The 27,996-nt window shown below is 54.9% G+C and overlaps 1 protein-coding gene across 2 annotated transcripts in view; it reads left to right on the plus strand.

The window, feature by feature from the left end:
- Positions 1–1,008: 1,008 nt before the first annotated feature.
- The window catches only part of MID2 (midline 2), a 63,335-nt gene continuing 36,347 nt past the window's right edge, over positions 1,009–27,996 (plus strand). Inside the window, exons 1-2 of one of the 2 annotated variants that reach the window (XM_030272745.4) lie at positions 1,009–1,118; positions 16,257–16,978. In XM_030272745.4, the coding sequence (XP_030128605.1) occupies positions 16,313–16,978 (666 nt within the window). In that variant the 5' untranslated portion in view covers positions 1,009–1,118; positions 16,257–16,312. Of the gene's footprint in view, positions 1,188–16,256; positions 16,979–27,996 lie in introns of both variants that reach the window. The other variant, XM_072929204.1, reaches the window with a different exon arrangement.

The raw sequence follows: 27,996 nt of genomic DNA on the forward strand, positions 1-27,996 counted from the left end.
GTTTGCTGTATGGAGAACGCTGGGTGGGACGTCCCTTTGTGATGCTGAACCTGGTGGTGAAAACCCCATTTAACTCATTTTTCACTTTGAAAAAAATAAATGTGTTGAAAGAGCCAAGGCTGTCAAGGTACCAAGTCTCACCATAAACACACGGTGCCATCCATCGCATGGGACATGCAGTTCCCCACATCTCACAGGGACACACACTGCCCCAAAGCCCGCAGGAGCACAGAGTGTCCCCCACGCTAGGGGAGCACAGAGTGTCCCCCACCCTACAGGAACATGCACTGTCCCCTGCCTGAGGTAGCACACACACAGTGCCCCGATGCCATGGAGGACACAGTGTCCCCAGCCCACGGAACACACACTGCCCGACCACACAGGGGCAGCTACTGTCCCCACGGGGCACTCACTGTCCCTACAGGGGCAGGCACGGTCCCCACGGGGCACTCACTGTCCCCACGGGGCACACATTGAGGGGCACGCAGCGTCCCTACGGGGTACACATTGTCCCCACAGGGCAGTCACCACAAGGCACGCACTGTCCCCACAGGAGCAGGCACTGTCCCCACGGGGCACTCACTATCCCCACAGGAGCAGGCACTGTCCCCACGGGGCACTCACTGTCCCCACAGGGGCAGGCACGGTCCCCACGGGGCACTCATTGTCCCCACAGGGCACACACTGTCCCCAAGGGGCACACATTGAGGGGCACGCTGTGTCCCCACAGGGCACACACATTCCCCATGGGGCACACGCTGTCCCCACGGGGCACACGCTGTCCCCAGAGGGCACACGCTGTGCCCAGGGGCAGTCCCCACGGGGCACACACTGTCCCCATGGGGCACACACTGTCCCCACGGGTCACTCGCTGTCCCCACGGGTCACTCGCTGTCCCCGGGCAGTGCCCGCGCCCCGCGCGCTCCCGCCGGGCCCGTGCGCGCTCCCGGCGCCGCTGCCGCGGCCTCACCTGCGGCGGGGCGGGGCCGCGGGGAGGGGCGGGGCCGCGCGCTCGCACCGGCCCCGCCCCGCCCGCCCCGCGCGCGCCGCCGCCGCCGCCGTGTCCCCGCGCCTCCAAGATGCCCGGGCAGCGGCAGGGAGGCTCCCGCGGGCCGCCGGTACGTACCGCCGGCACCGGGGCGGGCGGGCGCGCTGGGGCGGGCCGGGGGGGCTCCCGCGGGCCGCCGGTAGGTACCGGCATCGGGGCGGGAGGCGGCACCGAGTCGGGGAGGGAATGCCGCGACCCACCGGTAGGTACAGGGGCGGGAGGAAGCACCGAGCCGGCCGTCGGGGCCCCGGCGCGGCCCTTCCCGCGGGTTTGCAGCGAGTGCCGGGGCGGGGAGCTGCCGCCCTTCCCGGGAGCCGCCGCAGGCTCTATCCGCTCCCAATCGCCTCTCCCCGTCGCCGAGTGCGTCTGCCAGCCCGCTCCGGCACCTTCCGCCGCTTGGCGGGGAGACCCGGGTGGCCTGTCCCCGCCCGGCGCTTCCCGCGGCCTTCCCGTTGCCCCGGTTCGCCCAGGGCCGTCCCGCTGGGGAGCGGCGCTGCGTTCCGGGCGGAGGGGGTTCGAACTCGCCGGCTCCCGGCTCCCCGCCCGCGGCTTTGGGGATCCCGCGCCCACCCCGTCATGCCCCTGCCTTCCCCCTCGCCCCGGGTTTTTCGGTGGAGAGGGTCGTATCCCTCTGGCCGCCCAGCCCCGTGCCCGTGCTCCGGCTCCGGCGGTTTGTGGTGCCGGGCTGTCGTCGCTGCCGCAGAGCCGGTGCGGGGCCGGTGCTGCCCCGATCCTCCGGGGCCCCCCCGTACCCCTTCCCCCAGCGCGGCTGGGATCCGCGGAACTCCCGGGCCATGGAACTTAATCGGTAGCGGGCTCCGAGACCGGCGCTTCGGAAGCCGCAGAGGAGAGACACGGCCACGTGTGGGAGGTCTGCCAGCGCTGCCCCCCGGGACACCGGGGGTCGGGAGCCGTTTCCGGGGTACTGCCCGCACTTTGGGGTGTCACTGCTGAGCCGGCAGCGAGTGTGTTTGCTTGCGGCTGCTGGGAAACGCGCCCAAGTGACACCTCGTTCTCGCGCTTTATTTTCCCGTTTTGCCTCAAAAAACCATCCCGGCCGCAGGTTTCTTGCCCCGATGCGCACAGCTGGCGAGGGCTGGAGCACAGCTGGAGCGCGGTGAAGGGCCGCTCTGCCCAGCGGTCTGCGGAGTTTCCGGCGAGGGCAGATGGCTCTGCTTGCTCCGTCATTCCCTCAAGTCCGGACACGCCGGCGTTAATGGCTCCTGCCCTTCCTGGCTGCCGCCCAGCTCTCCCCAGCCAGCCCGGAGGTTTCGGCTCGGCTTTTGTTGTCGGAAGGCGGCTTCAAGGAGACCGGCTCTGCCGGAGGAGCTGCCGCAGCCGGGTGGGAGCTGGCAGCGGTGCCTGGCGGAGCGCAGGGCGCTGTTGGCTCCCGGGTGGCAGGGGGGCATCATCGGGCAGTGTCGGGCAAATGTGGGAGGTGCCACCGACCTGCCGGGGGGCATTGAGTGTAGGCTGGAGGTGCTCTCGGACCCTTCTGCAGTGCCCTTCCCTCCTGTACCCCGGCTGCAGCGGGCAGTGACCCTCAGGCTGTGCTGGAGGGGCTGTGCAGAGCTGCCTCTGCTCCTCCGGGTGTCAGGGGCTCTGTGCTGAGCTTGTCTCTGCTGCATTTCTCCTTCAAGGAGCACACTCGAGGCTTGGCTTGTGCCCCTGAACAAGGGGTAGTAAAACCGGCCACAGTATGGAGGGAAGGAGGGGGGCTGGCCCAAGCAGCAGTGCTGGAACACCCTCACACCGAGGGGATGTTCCCTGAGGACGGTCCTGGGAAAAGACAGTAAGTGCAATAGCACTACAAGCAGGAAGGATGAATTGATGCCAACGACAGCAGCAGCTGTCTCGGTTCAGGCAGGTGCCTACAGAGCCCTGGATGTGCCGGCTGCTGCCATCCGAGCTGGGTCTGTGCCCTGTGCAGCCTTCCATGGCGGCTGCGAGGCCGTGCCTGTGCACAGCCCACGGCCTGCCTGGTTTGGAAGTGCTGCTTTGCAAAAGAAATGGAGCTGCAGTGGGTGATAAATCCCTGCCTTGCAAAGCATGCACCGGGTGAGCTGTGCTGGCCTCTGAGGTGTGTATCGGTGTGTGTGCCTGTTTGTGAGCAGAGTGGGATTGGCCCTGGGACCATGTGAGATTGATAAATAACTTACTTTTAAAGCCAGGATTATGTTGTCTCCTGCTCCATCCCCTCTAGGGACAGATAGGTGTTTCTGAGCTGGGTTCCTGAGCTGTCAGTTGTGGCTTCTGTAGTGTGGAGGAGAGCCTTGAGCTTTTTAGCTCTTGGGTCAACCCCTGGCTTTAGGGCATTGGAGCATCCTGAAGGCTGATCTCTGGAGAGACCAAGGCTGTCCCATCAGAGATGCTGGAACAAGAACTGTCTGCAGGCTGCACAGCTGGTTCATTAAAGGAAGCTGATGAGCAGTGTGATTATTTTGTTCCTCTGGAAGGAGTTGCTGCTGCTGATTACAAATGCCTTCTGTAACAAACCCACCTTAGCCTGATTGAAACCCCTCTGAGGCTGGTGCTCCCCTCATTGCGAGGAGAGGGTGGCTGCTCCCCTGAGCTCCCTTCTGGAGAGGGAGAAGGCCTTGGGGAGGCTGGAGCCTGTGTTGCTGCTTTCCCTTGTTTTTAGTGTTCTTTGCCTGGAAAGCGAGTGTGTTGCAGCCTAATGAGTGCCATCATCTGGTGTGAACGGGCAGCCCTGGCAGCCCCTCCGACCCGGAGCACCCTCGTGGGGATGCTGATGACCGGCCTCAGGCTGCTGCCTCCAACGCCAGGAGCCTGGGTCCCAAAAATGCCAGGGCAGGGAGGTCAGCAGCGGGAGAATGGTGTGTCTGTGTGGCTCTGAAAGGCGCCTTGTGCTGTGTGAGGGCGGGGGGCTCCAGTGGCGTGCAGAGAGCGTCTCACCCCTCGGATCCTGGGCGCCTGTGTGTGTTCCTACACAGCGCTGGAAACATTCTGGACCTTTGTGCCAGCGGCCCTGGATGTGCCTCTCATCCTTGGGTGCAGGGAGGGGCACGGTGCTGAGCCGGGAGCTTGTGGCTGTGTCATCCTTGGGTGAATGTGGGGCAGAGCTAGGCATTGTTGCAGCTTTTGGGGTGCCAGTGGTGGGGCTCTGCCAGCATCCGCAGGATGTGGGGGCTTCAGCGTTTGCCCTTTCTCTGCCTTTGTCCCAGCCCTGGGCCCAGGGAGCACGGCCAGTGGCAGAACTGCCCTTTTTGTGCCTCTGGATGTGCTGTGCTTTCTCAGGAAACAGCCAATTGTGCTCCCTGGCAGTCCATCACCCTGCCTTGCTCTGGCCCCCTGCCCTGGGGCCAGGTGGGTCCTGTGGCCAGGGTGGGGACACCCTTGCCCTTGTTTTCTGGGGCTGCCAGCTCGCTGCTGTGAGGAAGGCAGCCCCCAGTAATGCCTTTTAACACAGCAAGGACTGGAGTGGGATGCTGGACCCCAGGCTTGCTCCAGTGGGAATGGGGCTGGGTGACAAAAATCTGGGATGCTGGCGGGGGGGGTCAGGCTGGACCACTTTTTATCTTCTTTTCACGCAGTCTCAGCTCTGTGGTGCCAGTCAGCCTTCATGCAGCTCACTGATCCCCATGTCACTGTGGGCTTGGCTTCCTCCCCCAGCAATCAAACCTGAAGAGCCCTGGGTGCCAGGAGGGCAGGGGACATCTCTCTGCTGGCGGAGTTCCCCCAGTTTCAGTGCTGCTGTCACCCCGCTCATGGAATCATAGAATAGGCTAAGTTGGAAGGGACCCATCAGGATCAGTAAGTCTAATTCCTGGCCCTGCACAGATACCCCAAAAATCTCATCATCTGCCTGAGTGTTGTCCCAAGTGCATTATGAGCTCTGGCAGCCTTGGGGTCATCACCACATCCCTGGGGGACCTGTCCCAGTTTTCAGTCACCTGCTGGATGAAAAAACATTTCCTGATGTCCAACCTAAATATCATGTCCCTGTGCCCCTTTCCCTCCCCCTAAATGATGATCCTTCCTTCTGTGCATGTTTGCTCATAGGGGTTCTGGGCTGTCCCAAATGTCCCCTGGTGCTACACCAGTGACTGCTCCCAGAGCCCAAGACTGGGGAGGGGACACTGCACCACTGAAAGGCTTGTGGTGATTCTGCTGGAAAGTGTTTATTGTTGAAGGGGAGGTGGCTGGGAGGGCCCAGTGAGGAGCTGCTGCCGGAGCCCAGTGCTGCCGCCAGGTCTCTGGGTGGTGGCATCTGGTTTGCTTCCTTTTGGGCATTTCCCGTGGGATTTCCGCCCTTGGACAGGAAAAGGGTGCGGGTGGGATCCGGCTGCAATGGAATCTCAGCCAGAGCAGCCTGTGAATGAATGGGGACGCTGCTGTCTCTGTGTGGGTTAAACAGCTTCCGAGGTTTTTACTCTCAGTAGAGTGACTGAAGGGAGAGGAGGGGAGAGTTGTGTGGGGTTTTTTTGTTTTGTGTTTGGGTTTTTTATTTTGTTTTTTTTTGTTTGGAGGAGTTGGAGTTTTTGATTTTTCTGGGATTTTTTTACAGATGTTGCCAGTTGGATGCTGCAAGCTCTCAGGTCTCAAAACTGTATTTTATAAATCCCACTGTCTGGTGATGCTGCTAGAGAAGGAAAACCCACAGACTTGTGAGAAGTCAGTGTGAGAAATAAGTAGAAACTTGCTGCATCACTGAGACTCTGAGGGCAGATCCGAGGGACTCGTGCTGCATCCATGCAGGAACACATGCAGCAGGTCTGTGTGCCAGCTGTGTCAGGGATCCCCCAGCTTCACACACTTTCCGTGGGATTCCAAAATGAAAGAGCTCCACGCCTCTGCGAAATGTCATTATTGTTTATAACTTGAGATTTGTGTCTCAGAGAGAAATGAATTGCTCACTCTATTTCTCGTTTTGCAGATGCAGGAAATTGGCTACTACACAAACCCAGCTGGTTGAGTGAAGGGGAAAAAATGCATTCAAGGCAGGAGGCAGAGGCCTGGCTGGAGTGGGGTTCTGTGGGGGCACAAGGGAGGTGACAATGTGCGAGCTGTCCACTCCATGGTGCAGCCTGCAGCATCCTCTGACAGCACAGCAGCAAGATTGAGGAATAAATTAGCTTTCTTTTTCAAAGAGACACAGAGCAGCTTAAATGCATTTTGTGGACGATCCTCAAAGAACCCCACCAACCTGGTTGTGTAACAGGACTGAATGCGGTGAGGCAGGGAAGGGTGGTCTCGGGGGGTCAATAACCCCAGCAGGGCTGGGCTGGGGCAGTAGCACCGGCCTTTGAGCTCAGGGTGTGGGGCTGTGGGCAGCTGCTCTCATTCACTGCCCCCTGGGCCTCCTGGGTGGAAGAATATGGGGGGGTCTTGAGCTGCAGGGTGACCTGGCTCAACACTCCTCTAAGGAGCAGGCTGGGGTTCTGGCTGGATGCAGTCCTGGCTCAGGCTGCCACCCGCACTGTCGTGCTGATGCTGGCACCCAATGTGACACTGTGATGCTGGCACTGCTGGCACTGCTGGCTGTGGTGCTGCTCAGTGCTCCAGCCCTTGGATGAGGCAGACCAGGGCCTGCCAGACTGAATATATATCTATACATATAGCACTGTTAATTTTTTTAAGGTGGATTTTTTTAAACTCTTTTGCTACCATCAGTACTTTCTCAAGCCTCTGGCCACCATTGTGGTCAGTCCTGGAGTGACCCTGCAGAGTGCTTTGCTCCTTCCAGCACCGCAGGAATTTGTGCCCACTTGTCATTCCCCAGCAGGTGTGTGCTTTGCCTGTCTGTGGAGCCGCAGCCCTTTCCCACAGGGAATCAGGAGTGTCAGGTGCTCTTGGGAACACCTTGGTGTGTCAAACCCCCAGGGAGGCTCGGGAATCGTCTGTGATCATGACAAATTCAAAATTTGGAACGTTTTGGGTTCCTTTTAGATCATTAAAGAACTTACCAGTGTGTGAGAGCAGGTATGGTCTGTGGCCTGCCTCTTGTTGCCAGAAGCCTCTGCCTCCCTCTGGCAGCCCACAGGGAGGGAGCAGGGATGGCAGGAGGAAATTACCTTTGTTGTTCCCTGCTTCATGTCCTGAACTGCAGCTGAGCAGAGCTGAAAGGGATGGTGGGCACATCCACAGCTCCTACATGCTGCCAAAATTCCCTTGGCTGCCCCTCAGAGCAGGGAGGAGACCTTTGGAGAGATGCAGTGTGGTGGAGGCAACCAGCATGGTCCAAGTCCTCCACCCAGCTGGTGGAGGACTTTTGTTCAGTGTGCTCTGGGATGCAGCCTGTGCTGGGTTCGGGGTTGTCCCCTGGTCCATTGCCACAGGCTGGTCTGTGGGGTGATGGGGTGAGGTGCATGGTTCTCCCCCGGCTCTGTGAGCTCCGTGCCCGCCTTCAGCAGTCAGTCCCCATCCTGACATGAGCCATGGGAATTCAAGTCCTGCAGTGGCACGGCTGCGCTGGTGTCCCTGGCTCAGGAAACCCTCCCGGGTGGCTGGGGGAGTGAGCTTGGGGCTGGTCCCAGAGGATGCAGTGAGGTATTGCTGGTGGATCATCCTTTGATGTGCTTCATAAAGTGTGAAGGACACCACTGTGACATTCAGAGCAGACCATGGGACATGGGGACAGCCAGTGGCTCTGCCATAGCTGTCCGTTCTGTGTGCTGGAGCCTCCTCCTCCTCTTTCTAGAGATCCAGCCCCTTGACAAGGGATATTGCAGGAGGAGGCTGAGCCAAGGGGAATTGGTGCTTTTTTGTTTATAAATGTATTTTATTTTGAGATGACGGGCAAAAGTGCTTCTGTGCAGCAGTGGAGAGGCCTCCCCAAAGAGATGCTAATGGCTTTGAGTCACCCCAGGGCGTGGGAGCATTTTGTCCTGAAAGGCTTTAAATGACCTGTGTAATGCGCTGGAAAAGTGTCCGGGGAGCCCTGGGTCATTCCGCAGCTCCGGGAGAAGCACTGGGAAAAGTGGCAGCTCTGCGGAGCGCTCCCGAGGGGCTGGGGCAGGAAAAAGGATTGAAAAGTGCTGTAGTTTGAAAATAAGCGCTGGCTGCACTGAAGAGGAGGTGGTGTAGGAAGAGCAGGTGTCTGGAGGGATGCGGGAGTGCCGGGGGTCCCTTCCCCAGCGCTGGGGGTCGCTCGGGGCACGGCTGGGAGCTGCGCCTCCCAACCTGCCCTGCTGGGACCCTCGGTGCATGGACTGGGCTGGCTCTGGGACACTCGTGTCTCCCGGACTTGTCCCCTGCACCAGGCTGAGCCCTCGGCGGCAGCAGCTTTCCTGTTTTTAAATCATTGATCTCCTTGAGCTGCCCCGGGAGCCCAGTTATGCCAGGCTGAGTGCCACTTTCTGAGCATTGCCGGGGGGAGCAGAGCTTGGAAGGAGGGTGGAAAAGTCCAAAATATCTGCTACCTGGTTTGTTTTTGCACTGGGCATTAGCGCTAATTATCCCCCCATTGTCTCTAGTTCCTGCAGGAAGTGTTGTTTATCCTTTCAGCCTCCCAGGAATGCAGCCCAAGGAGCTGTGCAGATAAATTTAACCTTGCACGGAGCAGCACAATGGCCCTCGGATTTCCCGGCCCTGTGGGATCTCTGGGAAGTGCCGTGTCGCTTTGGGGCAGGGAGGTTGGAGAGGGCGCTGGTGGGGACAGTGACAAGGCTCGGGGTGAATGCACAGCCCCATGCAGTGAGGCTGGCAGGGCTCAGGGTGAATGCACAGCCCCATGCAGTGAGGCTGGCAGGGTTTGGGGTGAATGCACAGCCCCATGCAGTGAGGCTGGCAGGGCTCGGGGTGAATGCACAGCATCAGTGAGGCTGGCAGGGCTTGGGGTGAATGCACAGCCCCCAAGCAGGGGCAGGGGTCTGCCAGGGGCTTGGAATTGCTGCTTTCCTGCTGCCGCACTGAGCTGCAAAGTGGGATTGAAGCCATGGATCAGCAGCGTGTGTTCCCATGGGCTGGGGGTTACACGTTCTCCTCGGAGCTCCATCGGCACACAGGGCAACCCTGGGCCAGCAGGGACGTGACAGAGCCTTTGGTTCACACAACAGCTCCCGTTCCCTCTGGAGCCCCTCTTGCTCCCTTGGCCACATTCAGTTTTCTCCTTTCCCAGTGCGAGTCAGGTGGGAATGCCCCAGCCTGGGGGCACCATGGTGGGATGCCCCTCTTGGCCTCTGTGCCTTTGCTGAGATGGGATTGTGCCGTGCAGGGGGAATCCCCCCTTGTTTGGTTGGGGATCTGTTGTTATTCCATCCCCCAGGAAACATCCCTGCAGCAGAACTTTGACTTTTGCATGGCAGGAGGGGCCCTGAGGAGCACTGGTGTGGGGCCAGCTCCTTGCTGGGGTGCACTGGCCACTCACCATGGTCACACTCATGTGGCAGCAGCACTGGTACCTTCCCAGGTCTGGATCTGTGTTTCCCAGCTGTTCCCCATGGTGGGCTTTGCCATGAGTCCAACCTTGCTTTCACTGTGGTCACATCTCTGCATCTCTTTGAACTCCTCTCCTCTGTGGGTGAGTCGTGCCAGTGTCCTGCTCTTGGTGTCCTCTAGGAAGCACTGGAGTGGGGATAACCCTGGTGTGCCTCGTGGGGTGCTGACCCTGAGGGATGCCAGTCCCCTGGTACAGCACAGGAGCTGGCTGTTCTGCTCCAGCCTCTGGAGAAACCGAGGGGTTTGCCTTGCAGTGCGCTCCTCCTCAGCGAGGCAGACCTGTGTGCTGAGCTGGATGATCTCTGCAGCATCCATCTGGGGGATAAGAGCCATCACTTGCTCTGGAGCCCAGAGGTTATTCCAGAGCAGCAGCTGCCACTGCAGCCATGCCCTCCCTGATCCTTGCTGGGGCTGGTGGCTGTGGTAGGGATGAGGCTGGGCTGGAGCTGCACTGCAGGGGTGGCTGAGGAAGAGGGGAAGGATGCGGAGCCACAGGGTGCGCCTGCAGAAAGGCTCAGATCAAAAGGCTGCTGCCATGTGTGGTCCGGCAGGAGCCAGCTGGGAGCGGGGCTGCTTCCAGGAGCTGCTGGTGCAGATGTGAGTGCTGGGTCTCTCGCCTGGCAGAGCAGGGTGGCAGGAGAGCCCAGAGCTGCAGGAGAGGTAAGGGAGGAGAGGGGTTGGGGAGACCTGGAGCAGTGGAGTCCTGTGGCAGGAGGGGAGGGACGATTTGCGGGGGTGGCAGGGGGATGCCAGGGCTGTGGGAGTGCTGGATGTGCCATTTGGTGGCATGCCCAGTCCCCAGCTGCTTTTCTCAAGGGCCAGGCTGGAATGGGGGTCACTCACTTCTGCAATGGCCTTGGGAAGGTGGCTCTGCTCCCGCTAAAGCCACGCGCCTGCAGCTGCCCCTGGCAGTGCCACGGCCCCTCCCTGCCAGCCCTTGGTGCCACTGTGACCCCCTGGCTTCAGCTGAGGTTTCAGCCCTGAGCTGTGGGCGCAGCTGCTGGCAGAGAGGCAGGGGCTGTGGGGTTCATTGCAGGGGGGATGGATGGATGGATGGATGGATGGATGGATGGATGGATGGATGGATGGACGGACATACACAGTATGTGGGAAAGAGGGTTGCCATGGGCTGTGACTTGCCAGAGCCTGAGACTGGCTGCTGCAGCCCCATGTTTCATTGATTAGGGAGGGAAGTGCTGGGACCCTGGGGAGCTGCTCTCTTCCCCAGGAATTGGAGGCAAATGTGCTGTGCTCCAGGGCCCTGACACAGTAGAGGGGCTGGAGAGGTGCCCTGGGCCTTTTGTGTCCTGTCACCCTCCAGGCCCCTGATGAAGATGGCAGGGGAAGGTTCCCACACGGTGTCAGTGGGAATTGCCCCATAATGTTCCGGAGAGCAGTGTGTGCCATTGCTGCCTGGGATGTCTCCAACCCCCTCCAGCTGATGAGGAATCCATATGGCATGATTCCTGCTATATGGCTGCAGGAGCTGGGGAGCAAACTGCAGGGAATCCCTTCCTGATCCTCCCTGCAGCTCAAGGGCTCCAAAATGCCGCATCCCCTGGGAGCCCTTGGTGGACACATGCTGTGCTGAGGTCTGTGCAAGCACTTCAGGAGCTGTCACCTTCCTGGGCAATGTTTGTAGAAAAGAGGCAAAATTTTCCCTTGTACCAGGATATCACTGGAGATCAAAGGATCTTTGGTGCTTGCCCCTCTGACATCATGGAGGTGAATGAGGTGAAGACCTCGTAGGCTTTAGCTGGAGCATCTTAGTCCTGTGTAGGAAACCCAAGACAGCCCTTCCCAGCCTTGGATCCTGACAGGAGATATTCAGGAGTTAAGGGATTTTGTGATGGAGCAAAATGCTCTCTTCCCATCAGTGAAGGCAGTGTTGAAGGTGAAATTCCCAGAGGGAACAAGGTGCTGTGCAAATGGAGGAGTTAAGGAGCACAAATGGCCAGTGCCTGCTGTGCTCTGGTGGCTCTCCTGGAGGGTTTGAGAACGAAGCACACAGGGGTCTCTCATTGAAGTGAACTGCTGCATGGGAGCCCAGCCTCCCAGCTCTGTTCTTTATTTAAGAGATGCAGGGAGAGCAGTGGGAATTACGTGGAGCAACCTTGCTTTAGCACCAAGCAAATTGGCTGGGAAAATAATTAAAGCTGGTATGGAAATGCTGTTTCAGTTTGATGGATTGGGGACAGCAACACAGGCTTTTATAGGGGGAATCCAGTTTAACTGCAGCAGGCGGTGTTCTTTTTCTAGTATGGCAATAAAGTGATTGGGGAGGGCAGCTGGGAGAGGGATCACTGGGATTTTCAGTAAGCCTCAGACAAATCTGTGGCGTTATTATGGTGGGAGTGGTGGGAGGAAAGGCCAAATTCTGTTTGATGTGTTCAGGTGTTCCAGAAGGGAGGAGTAGAGGCGATGATGTGGCCAAGGGGTGCTCTGTGCTGGCCTGGCTGAGGGATGCTCCGTGCTGGCTGCAGCTTTGAACTTCAAATTTGGTATTAAATATGCACAGCTGATGGAAATAAAGCACAGAAAAAATAAGTAACGGTGGATATGAATTGGCTGGAGAAGCCTGAAGGCCTTCCCTCTCCCTGGAGAGCCTTCCTTAGGTCAGAAGCTGTTGCTGATTACACAGCTGGGGCCGTGTTCCCTCCTAGGACCCTGTTTCTCATGGACAGGCCCATCCCAAGGGCAGATTCAGGCAAGTTGGTTGGGAAGGCTGAGCTGGCAGGAGTGCAGGGTCATTCCCTTCCAGAGGAATGGAGGGGGGACCTCTCCCCCTGGAGGTGCAGAACGGGTCCCTGCTGCTGTGGGGGCTGCGCCGGGCTCCTCGGGGGTGAGACAGACAAGATGTGGCTGCTGCACAGGCTGTTCTGTCCTCCCCTCAACACTGATCCGGTTTTGAACTCATTTTCCCGAGGACAACAAAAAGGATGGAGACAACTGCTGCCCAGATTTTGTATCCTGCTGTCACCGTGCCAATTAAGGAAAGGGTTGCCATATTTTATTACTTTTTTCGTTAATGCACGGGTGGAGCAGCATAGCTCTTCTAAAGCCTCATTCTTGGAAGGGGCTGAGCAATCTCGGCTGGAGCTTTTTTGAGGGGGAGGGGAAATTAAAAAATAAAAAAGAGGGATAAAAAGGGGAAGGGGAAATAAATAATCATATTTATTGTGGAAAATACCAACCTGCAGAATTAACATTTGTCTGAACACATCTGGATATCCTGATGTGAGACTCTGAAGGCTGGCCAAATTCTGCCTAGGGTTAGTGCTGGGGGAGACCAGAGGGAATTTTATGTGGACTTGGAAAACATGGGTAAAAGTGGGGCCCGGATGCTGCTCGAGAGGAAAACGTGGATTTTGGGTTGGCTGCCTGTGGCCTCAGGTGATGTACACCAGGATGTCCCCCTCCCAGATATGGATGAGGTGATGTGGGCAGCATCCCTCCTTCCATGTCTCTTCTTCCTTCCTCCCTTGGTGCCAAACCTCTGCACCTCTCCTGACAAACCCATGAGCTTGAGGCAGTGATGAAATGCTTTTATATTGTGAAAATAATAATCTGGGAGAAGAGGTGGGGGAACCTTTGTATCTGAGAACCCTTGGTGTAACTTGCCAAGGGTAAGCTGTGCACTCTCACCATGCTCCTGCTGCTCCAGGTTGGCACACAGGGCTTGGAGACCATCTGGGCTGGAAGTAAAAGCAGCAGTCACTGTGTCCCAGGGAACCTGGCACTGTCTCTGCACTGGCCCTGCATCATCCTCTGGGGTTTGCTGCCCTTCCCTATCTCTTTTGTCACTAGTCATATATTTATGTTAGTCATTGATTTCCCACCCTCTCCCCCTTTTCCCTCGGTTTTGGGCAAAGCTCAGATCAACACCAAACAGTGTGTGGTTGGATGTCACGTGTTGTTAACCTGCTGCTGCTGCACGTTGTCCTTACAGGCCAGCACGGACAGGGCCACTGACTCTTGGGCACAAGGGACATGAGGCCATCTATAAACAGTGTTAGTATTTTATAACTTTTATATTTAGTGAGTTAATGACTCTAAAGAAAGCATATTTTAATCTAATCAACTATTCCTTGAGCTGTGTCAGTCCTGGACATCAAAGAGAACATCAAAGTGAGAGGCATGAAAGGCTCTGATGGCAGCAGGGCTGCTTTGCCAGGTGTAGCATCTTGGAGCAGGGCTCCCCTCCCTCCTCCGAGGGGGCTCCTGCACCTCCAGCAGGGTTCCTGCAGCTCGGGCAGGCTCCTGTCCCTGTCCCTGTTCTTTACTCCTTTGAGCAGGCTCCTGGGCCTCCTGCACACCTCCGACAGGGCTCCTGCTCCTGTCCCAGCCTGAGGCTCCTCTTGCATATGTCACAGGTAAAAGCTCTTGTCCCAGCAAGGTAAATGAGATTAATGTACAAATGTCCCTCAGCAACAGAACCAAAGGCTGTTTAAAACTTTTGCATTGTTTTCCCGTGGATAGCAACGGAGCTGCACGTGAAGCCTGGAGTTGGATGTGGGAGTGTGAGATGCTCTCCCTGGGACAGCTGGTTCTGGTGAGCTGTTGGGGAGCCTCTCACGCCAATCCTGATTCTTAAGTTCTTTTCCCAGTCTCAGTCAGGCTATGTAACAAATCCTGTTCTTGTCCTTTCTTTTTTTTTTTTTTTTTTTTTTTTATCTTTGTGGCTGCTGAGCAGAGAGAGCCCCTGAGTGACTGGGGAGGGGCTGTGCAGCAGGGCCTGGGGCTCTTGGGGCCAGGCAGCTGCCGTGTGCCCAGCTCTGGCACAGGAGGGACCGCTCCCAGCGTGGCAGGCTCGCCAACCCCAGTGCCAGGAGGTGCCCCGAGCACTGGGGGTGTCCTGGGGCCCCTCATCCTGCCAGGCCTGCAGTGTGGGGAGCCCGCTGGATGCAGGGCAGCCCGAAGAGCCAGCAGGAACAGGGCCAGGAGCGCTTCCTCCCCGCTGCTTTCCCATGGCTGCGGCAGCTCCGAGCCTTCAGAGCCCCTCCGTGGGCTGTGCAGAGGAAGCTGCTGGGAACCCTCGTGCTCCTCTGCCTGTTTGGATCCAGCAACTTCTCCTCTGTCTTTCTTGGGGAAAAGAAAAATAATTTTAAATGTGTGTGCATGTGTGCAAGGCTGCATTTTGCCAGCAAGAGCTGCTTCAGCATGAAGGTATCAAAATATCCAATGGATTTATTTTATAAGCCCCTTGAGCAGGCGCAGGGCAGAGCCCAGGGTTTCCTCCAGGCATATCCTATTTCAGACAGTGGGGAAGAGATGGTGTGCTGGGGGGGGGGTGGTGGAACTGATGTGTACGATGGCATGGCGTGGGGCATGTCCCAGTGTGGCACCTGTGCAGTTTGCCATTTGCAGGTGCCAGCAGCAACCTGGGGCTTCCAGCAGCCAGACCCTCTCCTGCTGTTGGGTCATCCTCCTACACTTTGGTTACAGCCCTTTTTTCATGGAGTCCCAGACTGGTTTGGGTTGGAAGGACCTTAAAGCTCCTCCAATTCCAATCCCCTGCCATGGCAGGGACACCTTCTGCCTATGTCACGTTGTTTCAAGCACCCTCCAACTTGGCCTAGGAGCACTTCCAGGGATCCAGAGGCAGCCACAGCTCCTCTGGGCAACCTGTGCCAGGGCCTGCCCACCCTCACAGGGAAGGATTTTTCCTCTTCTCCCCAGGCAGAGCCTGTGCACCACACGAGGATGTTCCAGGGCAGAAAACAGGGCTGGGCTGGGCACCACCTTGCTTCCCACAGGGTCAGTTCCTGCAGCAGTGCCAGGGTGAAGGGTCCCTGTGGCTGTGACTGAACAGGGCTCTCCTCACACCCACAATGAAGGACACCACAGTGGGCATCACTCAGAGCCTGCCTTGCTCTGGCTGAGGAAACCTGGAGGTACCACTTGTGCACTGGGTGGTGGGTGAGAAGGGAGAGGATGCATCTGGTTCTGTGTCAGTACATGAATGACTGGGAATGTGCTGGGATGCTGGCAGAGGCTGGGTAGCACTTGGGGTGCAGCTCCTGGTGCTCTGCAAACCAGAGTTGGGAGCAGCAGGTTGAGTTCCCTGCTGGGAGCTGTTTTCCAGCCTCGTGCAAGGGAAGGGAGCTAAAAATACAGCCTGTTTGCCTCCAGCTGGAGTTGATTTAGGTATCCCTGGCTGTTGTGGAGTGCAGCAGAGGACAGCCAGTAGTGGAAGTTTGCCAACTATAATTTCGCTGCTATGCCCTCCCCATCCTGCTCCAAAAAGCAATGGCCAGGAAAAGCAGGGAGCAGGATGGGTGTTAAGAGCTCCCAACCTGCTCTACTCAGAGTTTCCACTACTTGATTTGCTTTTTCTCCTTCAGCAGAAGCAGGCCTGGAGCTGCTGGAGGGGATGTTAAGAAGTTTATCTGTGCCATGCAGAGCAGCCCTTCTGCATGGAACGTCAGCATGGCCACGCCCCACTCTTGGCAGCACATCCCAACACAAACATGAAATCATGTGGTTTCTCCTGGTTTTGTCTCCAGCCCTATGGTCCAGGTCCTGCCCTGGCTGGGCTGGAAGATGTGAGAGGAGCTGCTGCTCCTCCTGTCCCATCCCCTGCATTCGGCTCCTGTCCCGCTGTGGCTGCAGGCTCTGCTCCATGTGGGGTGGGACAGCTCCAGCCTGTGCTGGCAGGGGCCTGGCAGGGCTGGAGTTGACAGAATGCAGAGGATGTCAGGGTGTTGTGGGGCTGACGTGTCCAACCCCCCAGGCACCTGCTGCTGGTGGAGAGGAGCAGCCCGGGAGTGCAGCTGTAGTCTCACATCTCTGCTCTCCTTCCTTGCAGGTTCCTGACCACCTTCCTTGGTTTTTGATGCTGAATCAGGATTGTGTTAACTAAAGATGGAAACACTGGAGTCAGAATTGACCTGCCCAATCTGTCTGGAGTTATTCGAGGACCCCCTCCTGCTGCCCTGTGCCCACAGCCTCTGCTTCAGCTGTGCCCACCGCATCCTGGTGTCCAGCTGCTCCTCCAGCGAGTCCATCGAGCCCATCACCGCCTTCCAGTGCCCCACGTGCCGCTATGTCATCTCCCTCAACCACCGGGGCCTGGAGGGCCTCAAGAGGAATGTGACCCTGCAGAACATCATCGACCGCTTCCAGAAGGCGTCGCTGAGCGGCCCCAACTCCCCCAGCGAGAGCCGCCGCGAGAGGACCTACCGCAACAGCCCTACCATGTCCGTGGCCGGCGAGAGGATCGCCTGCCAGTTCTGCGAGCAGGATCCGCCCCGCGACGCCGTCAAGACCTGCATCACCTGCGAGGTGTCCTACTGCGACCGCTGCCTGCGCGCCACCCACCCCAACAAGAAGCCCTTCACCAGCCACCGGCTGGTGGAGCCCGTGCCCGACGCGCACTTCCGCGGACTGACGTGCCTGGAGCACGAGAACGAGAAGGTGAACATGTACTGTGTCGCTGATGACCAGCTCATCTGTGCCTTATGTAAACTGGTGGGCCGCCACCGGGACCACCAAGTGGCATCGCTCAGCGATCGCTTCGAGAAGCTGAAGGTAAGGCTGCAGGATTCCTCCGGAGCGCTCTGAAGCTCGGTCTTTATGTGGGAGCTGAGGTTGTGGCGAATGTGATGTGAACCTGCTTGGATGATGTTTGACCTTTATGAAGTTTGAAATCCCCCTCTGCCCCCCGTGCATTCTGAATAAGCCTGCAAAACACTTTTCATTCCTTTTTTTTTTTAAATGAAAAAACCTGCAAGTCCCATCTGAGGTCATGCTGGTGAGGCGTGACTGTGGCAGCAGTCGTGTTCCCATTAGAACCCTGCTCATGCCTTTCTCAGCTGCTGCTTCCTCTGGCCTTTCTCCCTTCATGTTCCAGGCTCATTCTGCCCCAGAAGTGCTTTTCTGGGATCTTTGACCTGTTCATGTTCAGAACAAAACCACTCTCTCTACTCATGTATTTTGAGGGCAGAAGGAATACTTCAGTGCTCCAGCAAAAACACAGAACACTTGGGGGTTTTTTGGACAGACCAGATTATTTTTTTTCCTCCTTGTTTTTAAACGAACTGGTGCCTGGAAAGAAATCTTCCTAGATGTCCAGTTTCTTGGGCTGGTTTCCCACCTCCCTGTCTCCAGACTCTCCTGAGCTTACTGTGATGTGCCCAGTGCTGTTACTAAACACCCCAGATGGCATGAGGAATAGGATGGGATGTCCTGGGTGTTTCTTCCTCATATTCCAGCCACCAGGTTTGGCTTTGGGTTAGTGCTGCCAAATGGGGCCTGGGGAGGCTTGCTTTGCCTGCCAGTCTCCCATCTCATCATCCTCACCTAAGCTTCCCCGGTGTGCAGAGCTGCGCCAGCAGCCCTGTCCGTAGTCCAGGACATTCTTTTTCCATGAGGAAATGTCTCAATTAGCAAATTGGAAACCTTCGAAAGCAGTGACCATGTATGTTTGCATGCAGTAAAGCCTGGACAGAGAAATTAAAACCCTGGAATATTCCTCCCTGATCTAGCCTGTTCCAGCCAGGCAAATCCTTTTGAGGAAGCCTAGCAGGTTGCCAGAACACTATTCTTGTCCCTTTTAAATAAGAATCTGAAGTGATTTTGGCCATGGATGGAAGCTTTCCTCTGCTGAAACCGTTTTTCCTGTGCCATTCATCTTGCCCAGCTCCTCAGTCTCTGCAGGGCTGGAGCTGCTGGGGGAGCAGGGGTGAGGGTGACCAAGCTACCTGGAGAGGACCTCAATGTGTTTCCTCCTTCTGCTTCATCCTCCAGCACATCCCTGCCTCTGGCTGTGCGTTGGTGGGGCTGGTTTTGGGTGTCTCTTTTCCTGACACTCTGCCTCCACTGCAGAGATTGCTCAGGATCGATGCTGGGCTTCACCAACAGAGCCAGTTTTGTTTTGGCATCTTGTGCCATCTCCTTACATGGTCTCGGTCCAAGCTCCAACCACTGTGTGCTCCTTGGCAGCAATGAAAATCCTTGCAAGTACCTGAAATACTCAAAATCCTTAAATATGTGCTGATAGGATGCTGCTGCCTGGGAATCTGTGGCCGGTGGAGCAGCTGCTGCCTCCCATGTCCCGTGCCCATGGCAGGGCTCTGCCCCTCTGTCCCCTCCTCAGGACGTCACTGGTGAGCTCGGAGGCTGCTCCCAGAGCTCTGCAATGCTCTCGGGCAGCCAGCAGTGAGCAGATGCACTTAATCCCTGGCTTTGATCCCGCATTCTGAGTGAGCTGGGAACGCCTTTCAAGTTAGATTTTTTTGATGAAAAATTGGATTTTTGAAGTGAGTAACTTCCTGTTGTCAGAAGGGCTGTGCTTTCCGCAGAAATCTTTGGTGGGGAATTTTTTTTGTCTCTTTAGAAGAGCTGAGTGCCTGAAACTGGACTAGTATGTGTAAATGAGAAACCTTCTCCCAGTGCTCCCCTTTCTTCCAAGCTGGTTTTACATCTAAAGTCTCCAGTGTGTGCCAGTAGCCTGGCTTCCCCATGGGTGCTCTGCAATGATCCATCCATACTGTATTATACACCTCCAGATGCTTTAGGAACCATCTTTAATCCCTTTAATGCACATGATGGGTTTATTTTGTGCATCTTCAACTCCATTTGTTTATGTCGTAAATTACAATTCAGCCGGTGTGAGCAGTTTTCTGGATTTGAGCAGGGACCACATGGATGCCAGGCAGGCTGGGGCAGAGGATGGAGTGCTGGGTCATGTCCAGGAGCTTTGTGAAGTTGGGGTGCCAGGCATGGATGCAGTGACATTCTGTTTCCCTGGGAAGGTTCATGTCAAGGGTTATCAGCTGCAGACACCATTCCATAGTTCTCTGATTCCCCATTCCAGCAGGCAGCTCCTGCTGTGTGAGCATGGCTGGGAGCATCCATCAGGATGGTGGTGCTTGTTTTCCCTCTTGGTGGGTGTGGGAGGGGTCGAGATGTTGAGCGCCGGCTGGAAGTCAACATTAAAGATGAAATTAAAACTGTGTGTGGATTAAGAGCAAAACGAATGGCCTGACCTAGATACAGCAAGTGCCCGGACAGCAGTGCATTATCTGCCTGCTGAAATCTCAGCCAATTATAAATGCAGATTGTTTGAAATTTGTCATTGGCATCCTGCCTGCCTGGGTCCTGCCCGCGCTGCGGTGCCAGGGCTGGGGCAGGGTCACGCTGGGGGACACAGCAAGAGCAGCTCTGTGTGCAGAGCTCCAGCTGGCTCCTCCGGCCACCATTTCTGGTGCAAGGAGTATTTGAAGAAAGGATTTTGCCTTAATTACTGGCCACTGTCAGTGGCTTTTCTGTGAGCTCTGATCCCTTTAAAGAGCCAGAGAAGGGCCAGCTCCGAGGAGGCTTTTCCTTTGCTGGCGCTGAGTCTTGTGTAGATTGACAGGCTGGAAATATGCAAAAGAAAGAGAAGTGTGGTGTTTTGTAACACATTTGCTCTCTGCTGGAGAAAGAGCCATGAGCCAGGTGGAAAACCCATCCTCTGTTACCTGTCAGAGCAGCACTGCCTCCCGTGGGGCTGTGGGAGTGAGACAGGGTTAACAAAGCCTCCCTGTGCTGACAAATTGTGCAGAGAGCTGGTAGTGATTCCAAGGCTTTTAGGAGAGTGGTAGGGTAGAAAATTGAGGAAAATCCTCCATCACGCTTCCCCGTGGGACTTGCTCACCTGGGAGCTGCGAGTGTGTTCCCACTAGTGCAGGGTGAGTCACAGATTGCTGCTTGATTTATAATTTACTGCACTGCCATGGGGCTCAGAGGAATTTTGGTGTGTATATCTCTGTTTCTTCACACTAAGAAGAGTCAGCTGAGGACAAGGGCTGCAGTTGTGACTGCTGAGACTCCCACAGAACAGATGGGGGCAGTTCCCAGCAGGAACAGGGTTCTGGTGGTGTCGGAGCTGTTGGCCCCTGAGCCCTGCGCCAGGGATGCTTTGGCTGCTTTATTCCCAGAAGGGGAGACAAGGGGATGCAGCCCCAGCCAAGGCTCACTCCAGGTCAGTGGTGGTGGAGGCTGGAGCCCCCACTGCTGTGGGGACCTGAGGAAGGGACACGTGTCCCCTCAGGTGCCACAGCCTCAGCTGTGTGGGCAAGGGGGCTTTGGGCCCCCCAGCTCAGCCATGAGCTGCTCAACAGCTCTGGGTGTTTTTAGTGTTACCTCAGAGCTAGTTTGTTATCTAGTGACCTCCCTGAGCAGGGAAACCTGTGCCACACACCAGGGTCCCCACCACAGGGTTCTCATCCCCATCATTGCCCTCGGGCAGAGCAGCAAGTGCTCAGCTGACACTGAACACCCAGAAGATCATCCTCATCCCTGCTTAAATACTGACTGTTTGGAGGTCACGGGGCCAGGAACCAGCACTGAGAGCTGGGATCTTTGATCATTTGCTTTGCTTCCCAGAAATCTTTTTAGGCAGGGTTTTCTTTTTTATCTTATTAATAACTAAGCTATTATGGATATTGAGATAGCAGAGCTGCAAACTGCTTTGATTCGATTAATCTCTCACTTTTTCCAAATCTACATTCACATCCAAGATGATTTCAACGTTGCTATCTCAAGAGCAGCTTGAGCTGGAAAATGAAAGCATAAAACTGTGTAAAAATCCCTTGGTGATCCTATGTTTGGGATGAGGCTGGAGGATTCATCTCTAGCCTTTGTATCCTGGAAGATGGCAGCCCAGAACTGGAGTCCCGGCTCTCTGGAGGCAGAAGGATGGTTTGCAGATGAGGTTCTTTTTAAAGAACAGGTGTCACCTTCTTTGATCAAAGTCCTGTGTTTCTGCAGCGGGGTGTGGTTGCCTGTCTGCTTTTCCCTCCTGAGCTGTTGAGAAAGGGCTCCCTTTCAGGCAACCCTCTTGCACGGAGGGGCTGTGGAGGGTGAGAGTCTCCATCCTTCCCATCCACTGGCTGCATTTCTGGAGAGCTCACAGCTGCTGCATTTTCTGTTTTATTTGGGGTTTTTTTTCCCCTCTTTCTGCTCCTGGCACTTGAGCCACCTCAGTGACCAGCCCTGCCTGAAGGCTGGCTGTGCTGGGCAGAGCTCAGTGAGATGGGACAAGGGGTCCTGAGGTGCTGACGTTGGAAGGTACCACCCTTTGGAGGAAACATAACCTATTTTTGCTTTAAAAAATGCATAGCCATCAGTTTTGGAGAGCTGCTTTTGTAGCCCTGCTTGAAGGCTGGGCAGCAGTGCTGTCCCAGGAGCAGCACTGGGCTGCAGGGTTGGTGGAGGGGGCTGTGTGCCCTTGCATCTCCTGCGCTGCATGCAGGGTGGCTGCTGCAAGGCTGCCAGCCCTCCTCCCCTGCAACCTCCCTGGCAGGTGGAGGAGCAGCAATGCTGTCCCTCTCCCCACAGCTGGCAGCCCTCCTTTCCCCAAACAACCAGCAGCTTTGCCTAGGGATTGATATTCCTGCCCTGAGTAGCTCTTGTTTAATATTCAGGATATATTGCATTTGGGCACAATGAATATTCAAGAGTGGGAATGAGCAGAGCTCAGCTGATGCTGCTGGCTGAGCGCTGGGGGTGATGCTGGCTCTCCTCAGGCTCTGCTTGGTGATTCCTGGCATGTGTGTCCCTGAAAAATGGGTCCCAGCAACATTCAGTGGCTTTGAGTAATTTGGAAAGTCGGCTACGTGCAGTTGAGTGTCAGATGAATTTCTCAGAAGACTCAAAACCTTGCACTCTGATACTGAATATTGCTATTATTATCACATTAGCCTGTGAAACACCTGACAGGTGTAATTAAGTGATTTTACCTTGACAGCTGATGTGTTATTTTTTTTTAAAGAAACAACTTTGAATATCCAATTGAAGTAGTTTGATGTGCCTTTTTGTAGAAATCAATATGCAGTAGCAGCACATCTGCTGATAAATCCTCCTGTGTCAGGAATGGAGATGGATCTCAGGGACCTTGAGAGGAGCGAGGGTTACCTTACCAGCTGTAGGCTGGTTCTGCAGAGTGTCCCAGCTCCTGCTCTGTGCTTTCAGGATCTCCAGGGAAACATCCTCTTGCTGAAATGTGCTTGTTGGCTACTGTGGAGCTGGGCACATCCCCCAGAGCTGACAGATTCTGCTCCCCATGGGAGCTGTGACCTTTTATTTGACCTCAAAGATCTTTTCCACCCCAAAGGATTCTGTGAGCAGCGGCAGATCAGCCCACCTGGGTTTGATCTCTATCAACAAACAAGTAGGTCTGTGATGAGGAAAGCAGGGGTGTGTCCCCAAAATTTTCTGAGCTGGCTTCCAGATGAACAAGTTCTTGCACCTCTGATTCTGCTTCTGAGCTCTTGGCTGGGTGGTCGTAGGAGGGCACGTCTGGAGCAGCTGGAGAGCCCTGCCCTTGCAGGTGTCATGGCCCTGCAGTGCTGTGTGATGTGCCACGGGAGCATTTAAAGTGTGTACATGTGAGGAAGAGCATTGTGTCAGGAGCTGGGAGGGGAGCCAGGCTGGGTGGCAGCACTGGAATGGCACCGAGTGTGAGTCCTGCTGACTTGTTACACTCATGAGGCACCCAGTCCCCCTGTGCTGGGCTCTGCTCATGCACAGCAGGGTTAGGGCTGTCTTTGGGTGTTCACAGTGTCTGTGGGATAGCTCAGTGTCCTTGGCTCTGCTGCGTGGAGCAAACAGACTCTCAGATATGAGGAGCAGGGCTATTTCCAATCGTCTTAGTCTCTGTGGCATGGATTAGGCATTTCCTGGTCCTGCTGGTTGCCCTCCCTTCATTTGGTTGGTTTGGGAGAGTATTTTGCTTTGATGGGAACATGCCCAGCAGTGTTCTTGGGAGGGATTTCAAACACCACCACCAGTGTGAGCTCCCCTTGGCACTGACCCCATCAGCTCTGTGCTTGTGGGGCTTCACCAGATGTGCTCCAGGATGGAGAGACCTGAGCAGCCGAGGGCAGGATGGGCTCCTGCCCCATGGCCAGAGGTGTGAGCAGCCACGGTGGCCAGGGAATGGGGTGGGATGTCCCAGCAGGAAACACCTTTTCCTCCTGAGAAAGCTGTTGGATAAATCTGCATCCTGCTATCCCATGCACCTCCACTGAGCATGGCCCTTTTGGAGCCCATTGTGGGCACTCTGGCTTTCCCAAGCATTCACATCTGCTTGTGAAAGGCTGGGATTTGGGCACTGTAGTGTTCAAAATATGCAGCCAAATACTTGTGAGCCAGCTGAACCCCTTTGCGCTCTTGAGGGCATCTTTGGTTTATGGGATAAGCTCAGCAAATAATGTGTAAAAAGGTGTGTGTCATGCAGGATGTGCCAAAATGATAAATCCAGATTCCTCCCTTGTTTCTCCAGAGGGCTTTTGGGAACCAGACATCCGGTATCCAAAAGAAAACACGCACGGGTTGTCTTTCAGCATGAGTTCTTTGGCTTTGTTTGTTTATTTTTATGATGATGGTAATTGGAAACTAAAGGTCGAGAGACAAGAGAGCCTGATGGATGTACTCACTACAGCTTTGTGTCCTGGCTGGAGTCGGATACTTGTGGTAGAGTGATCCATAAAAATCCAACCTCTAATGGAAAACATGAAAAAAACAAGCCCCTTCTTTGGCCTGCCAAGGAAGGAGTTGTGTCCTGCCTGAAGCTCTCCCAGTACTATAGAGAAGGAGAGGTTTCCAAGTGGTTCAGGGGTAATGGAGCTGCAGCATGCTGCATGACAAAACCCATACCTCTTTCTGAAGTGTGTTTGTAAAGTTTCATCTCAAAATAACTCACCCTGAGTATTTCCATACTGCTCAGAATGGTGTTTTTCCTGGATAAGTGGTGCACAGAACCATTTTTTATTAACACTGGATGGAGGATTGTGCATTTATTGGGTGCAGAAGTTGAAAGCTGGCTATTCCCTGATGGCATCTGCAGGCATAAAGCTGAGCCAGGATGTTGGGAAGCTGTGAGCCCACAGTGGAGTCAAGAACATTGATGTTCTCGGAGACTAATGACTAGGTTAAAGGCAGCAGAGTATGAATTTCTTTTCAGCCACATCTGCTTCCAACAGTCAGATCCAGCAGGAAGCCACGCAGGCTGGAAAATGGAAGGATGCTTAGAGAGGGTGTTAAGGAGAAAGCAGCTGGGGCGGGGTGGGGGGTTAGGAATGTGTTTTAGGAATGCTGTTTGCAACATAAACTTACTGGTTTTGTTTGGAATGTGCCAGGTGAGGACAGAGCAGGTTATTTATTGCAGAGATGAAGGTGGGACATACGTGGTGGCTTCCATTGCATTCTCCTCCCAGACACTCCCAGGCACCAGTACAGGGCTCATGAGGTATTGTCCTTCAGTGGCAGGGCTGGAGAAAAGGATGCAGTGGCATCTCTTCCCCAGCTCCTCGGGAAGCTGTGCATCAGAGGCAGGGGAGATTCACAGCTGCTGTGGGTCACTTCACAGTGCCACAGGCTCAGAGGGGGCTGGTGCTGTTCCATTGGGGCTGGAGGAGTCCTGGGGTTTTGCTTTAATCTTACAAGGCACGAGACTAAAGGGTGAATTTTTAACAGAGCCGGGCTACAGGTGATGTGTGCAAGGCTGCAGTCTCCCACTGAGCAGCAATTTGTCCAGTCCCAGGTGTGAGCTGCAATGTGCCAGCTCTTCCACCTGAGGGGTCAGAGCATTTCCCTTGGGAATGCTCTCACCCTTCCCCTAAGAGCATGCCCATGGGCCGTGTTGGGCTTGCTAATGCCAAGGAGTGCCAGTTGCTGCGGACCAGAGAGGAATCTGGTGTTGGTCCTTTAGCTGATGCTTCTGCTGGAGACAAAGTGCTGCTTATTTATTTCTTGGTCTTCTCTATGTTTGGGCTTTCCTTGGGCACATCTCCCAAGCACCCCTCAGGGGAAGCCCACCCTGCAGGTAGCATTCCCAGCAGTACAGTGGATTTGGGAGTGGCAAATGCAGCCAGGACCTGCAGTTTGGGCATCTGTGTTCCTCCTTCTCATCACCATCTGTGAGCCCTGCAATCTGCCTTAGGTGTAGCGTGGTTGTTATACCCTGGAAGAAGAGAAATTATTGTCTTAGCTCATTTTTATCTGTTTTTCCTGATTAAATGAGAGGGAAATTTATTGTTTCCCTTCCCACACATGATAGTGTGGCCACTGGAAAATAATCTATATTGAAGTTTAGGACTGGGAAGAGGGTGAAGGAGGGTGGCACAGCCTGGGGCTGGTCCTAGGGAGGCTGAGGACCCCCTTCACTCCTTGCAATGCCCCTGCCTTGGGAAGGCCAGGCCTCTGCCCTGGGCCGTGTTTGCTCAGCTCCTTCTTCCCTTGCTCAAACCCAGCATTTCTGTTTCATCTGATGCCACTCGGTTCTTAAAGCTGTGATTCTGAATTTCACAGTGTTCCTTGTCAGTCTCAGCAGGAAATATGTTTGGGACCAGTTGGGAAACAGAAGGGAAAAAAATTACCAGAAGGGTTTTTTTCACTCCTTTGATCTGTATTTATTTATTTATTTATTTATTAGCAGAAAGCACAGCGAGAGTGCAACTCATCTCCCACAATCTGTTTGCTGCTTGCTGGGTATTAGAGAATGACACCAGCTGGGCTGGTAAAAAAGCCTTAAAAAAGAATAATCCCAAAGCCACATTAGCAATTAAACGTGTCACTCCCTGAACTCTGGGGTTTAATCCATTTTCTTCCCACTTTTTCTCTTCCTTTTTTTTTTTCTTTTTTTTTTTTTTATTCTCTCTTGCTTTGTTTCTGGATTCTGGTCAGAGGCCGTGCCAGATGGGGGTTGTGTCTTAGACTGATGCTGAGTTATTTTATATTCTCCTCAGGATTAATTAATGTAATGCATGGGCAGCTCCTGGGTGATTCTCCTCTCCGAGGGGCGTGTAGTGAGTGGTGCATTTGGGTCAAAACTCCGAGTGTGGGGTTTGAGATGCTGAATCGTGGACTCCTTCAGGTTGGAAAAGCCCTTTAATATCGAGTCCAGCTGCCGAAGTCCACCCTGGGTCGGGGGTGGCTCCGTGTGGTGGAAAAATCTCTCCTCCAAGCCGTGCTGCCAAAGAAAGGCTCAGCAGTCTCTGTTGTTCGGTCTCAAGGCAGTTTATTGCAAGTTATCTAAAAGATTTTCTCCTTGGGCTGCTGTGGTTTGCTCACAGCTCAGGCAGAGGCACACACACACCCTGACATCCTCTCTGACTCCCGACTGCTTCTTCTCTCCCCCTCTGCCCAGGGCTGCTGCTGTCTTTTATATGGGACATTACGTGTTACATGGGTACAGTTTTCCCCAATGCCTATTACCTATATTAAATGGTGCTTTTCTATCTTTTATATGGTACATTATGTATTACGTGTTTACAGTTTTCCCCCAATGCTTATTACCTATATTAAATGGTGCTTTTCTACTCTAACCCAATCTGTGAGTGCCAACAACACCAAGAACATGGAGGTAAGGAAGGAGAAAGAGGGAAGACAGGGCAGGCCCAGATCCCTCCATCTTAAACCTCTGACCCCCATGTACAAAACCAAAACCCCCCTGTACAGCACTCAAAAACTCTTCCCTCTACTTTGTGACTACTTCTACTATAATATCTAAACTTTTGTGACTTCTTGTTCTTCCTGCAAGGTTGGTAAATCATTCCGTGGTTCAAATCCAAAATCTGTTTCCAGCTGCCTGTCAGGGTCTCAAATGCTTCTGACCTGGGCCTGGAACCTCCAAAAACGTCTGAGGGACAATTTGAGTTCCGACATCCAGCCATCAGCCAGCACCTTGTTCATCACTAACTCATGTCCTCCCAAACCCTTCCATGGCTCTAATACAGCAGCAGGGGCAAAGCCCCTTTTATATGGGACCAGAGCCTTGAGAAAAAGACTTGGGAAGCTGATGGGGAACCACACCCTTCCCGTTGTGGGCAGCAGGAAGGTAGGAGGGGCTGTTCTCCTGCCCACCTGCCCCCAGGCTGGGCTGCAGGGGCCGGGCTGGGGGTTTCCATCCTTTCATCCAAACTGGGTGTGAGCGGGGCAGAGCAGGGATGCCTGGGGGTCCTGCCAGAGAGGCAGCCCTGGCACTGAGCTCCATTCACTGCTGGGCTGAGGCACAGGGAGAGCGGGGAAAATTAGGGAGAATAGAGAGTAATAAACGTGACGGTTTTGGAATAATTTAAATCCAAGTCATGCCCAGCCAAGGAGTTTATTGTTCGAGTTGCCCACGGCTGAGCTTTGTGTAACCTTGGGTAAGTGAAGGGATCCTGCACACCTCTAGTATGATCTGTGGTGAGTTATTTAGTGCACAAAAGCTACTTTTTAGCTGTTGTAAACCACCACGATCAAAATCTAGAAATGGAATTCTAATGGGGCTGTTCCAGAGCCCAGGCCGAGGCCTCTCGTGGAAGCTGCTGCTCGCAGTAGCCCTGCCAGCACATAAATCTGTGGCGTCAGAGGGAACAAAAAGTTCCCATTGGCAAAGATCGTCTCTAAAGAAAGATGAGGGACTAATGGGGGGGGAGAAAGGAAGGAAAAGCAAATTAGATCAAGGTTCAGTGAGTAACCCTCAGGGTTGGGGTCTGCCAGGGGGATTGGTTGGGATACTCTTGTGCCTTGACACCGTTCAGTATTGAAAGAGTCTTTTGACCCCTCGGTGGATGAGC

The sequence above is a fragment of the Taeniopygia guttata genome, chromosome 4A (assembly GCF_048771995.1).
Source record: "Taeniopygia guttata chromosome 4A, bTaeGut7.mat, whole genome shotgun sequence".
NCBI lineage: Eukaryota > Metazoa > Chordata > Aves > Passeriformes > Estrildidae > Taeniopygia > Taeniopygia guttata.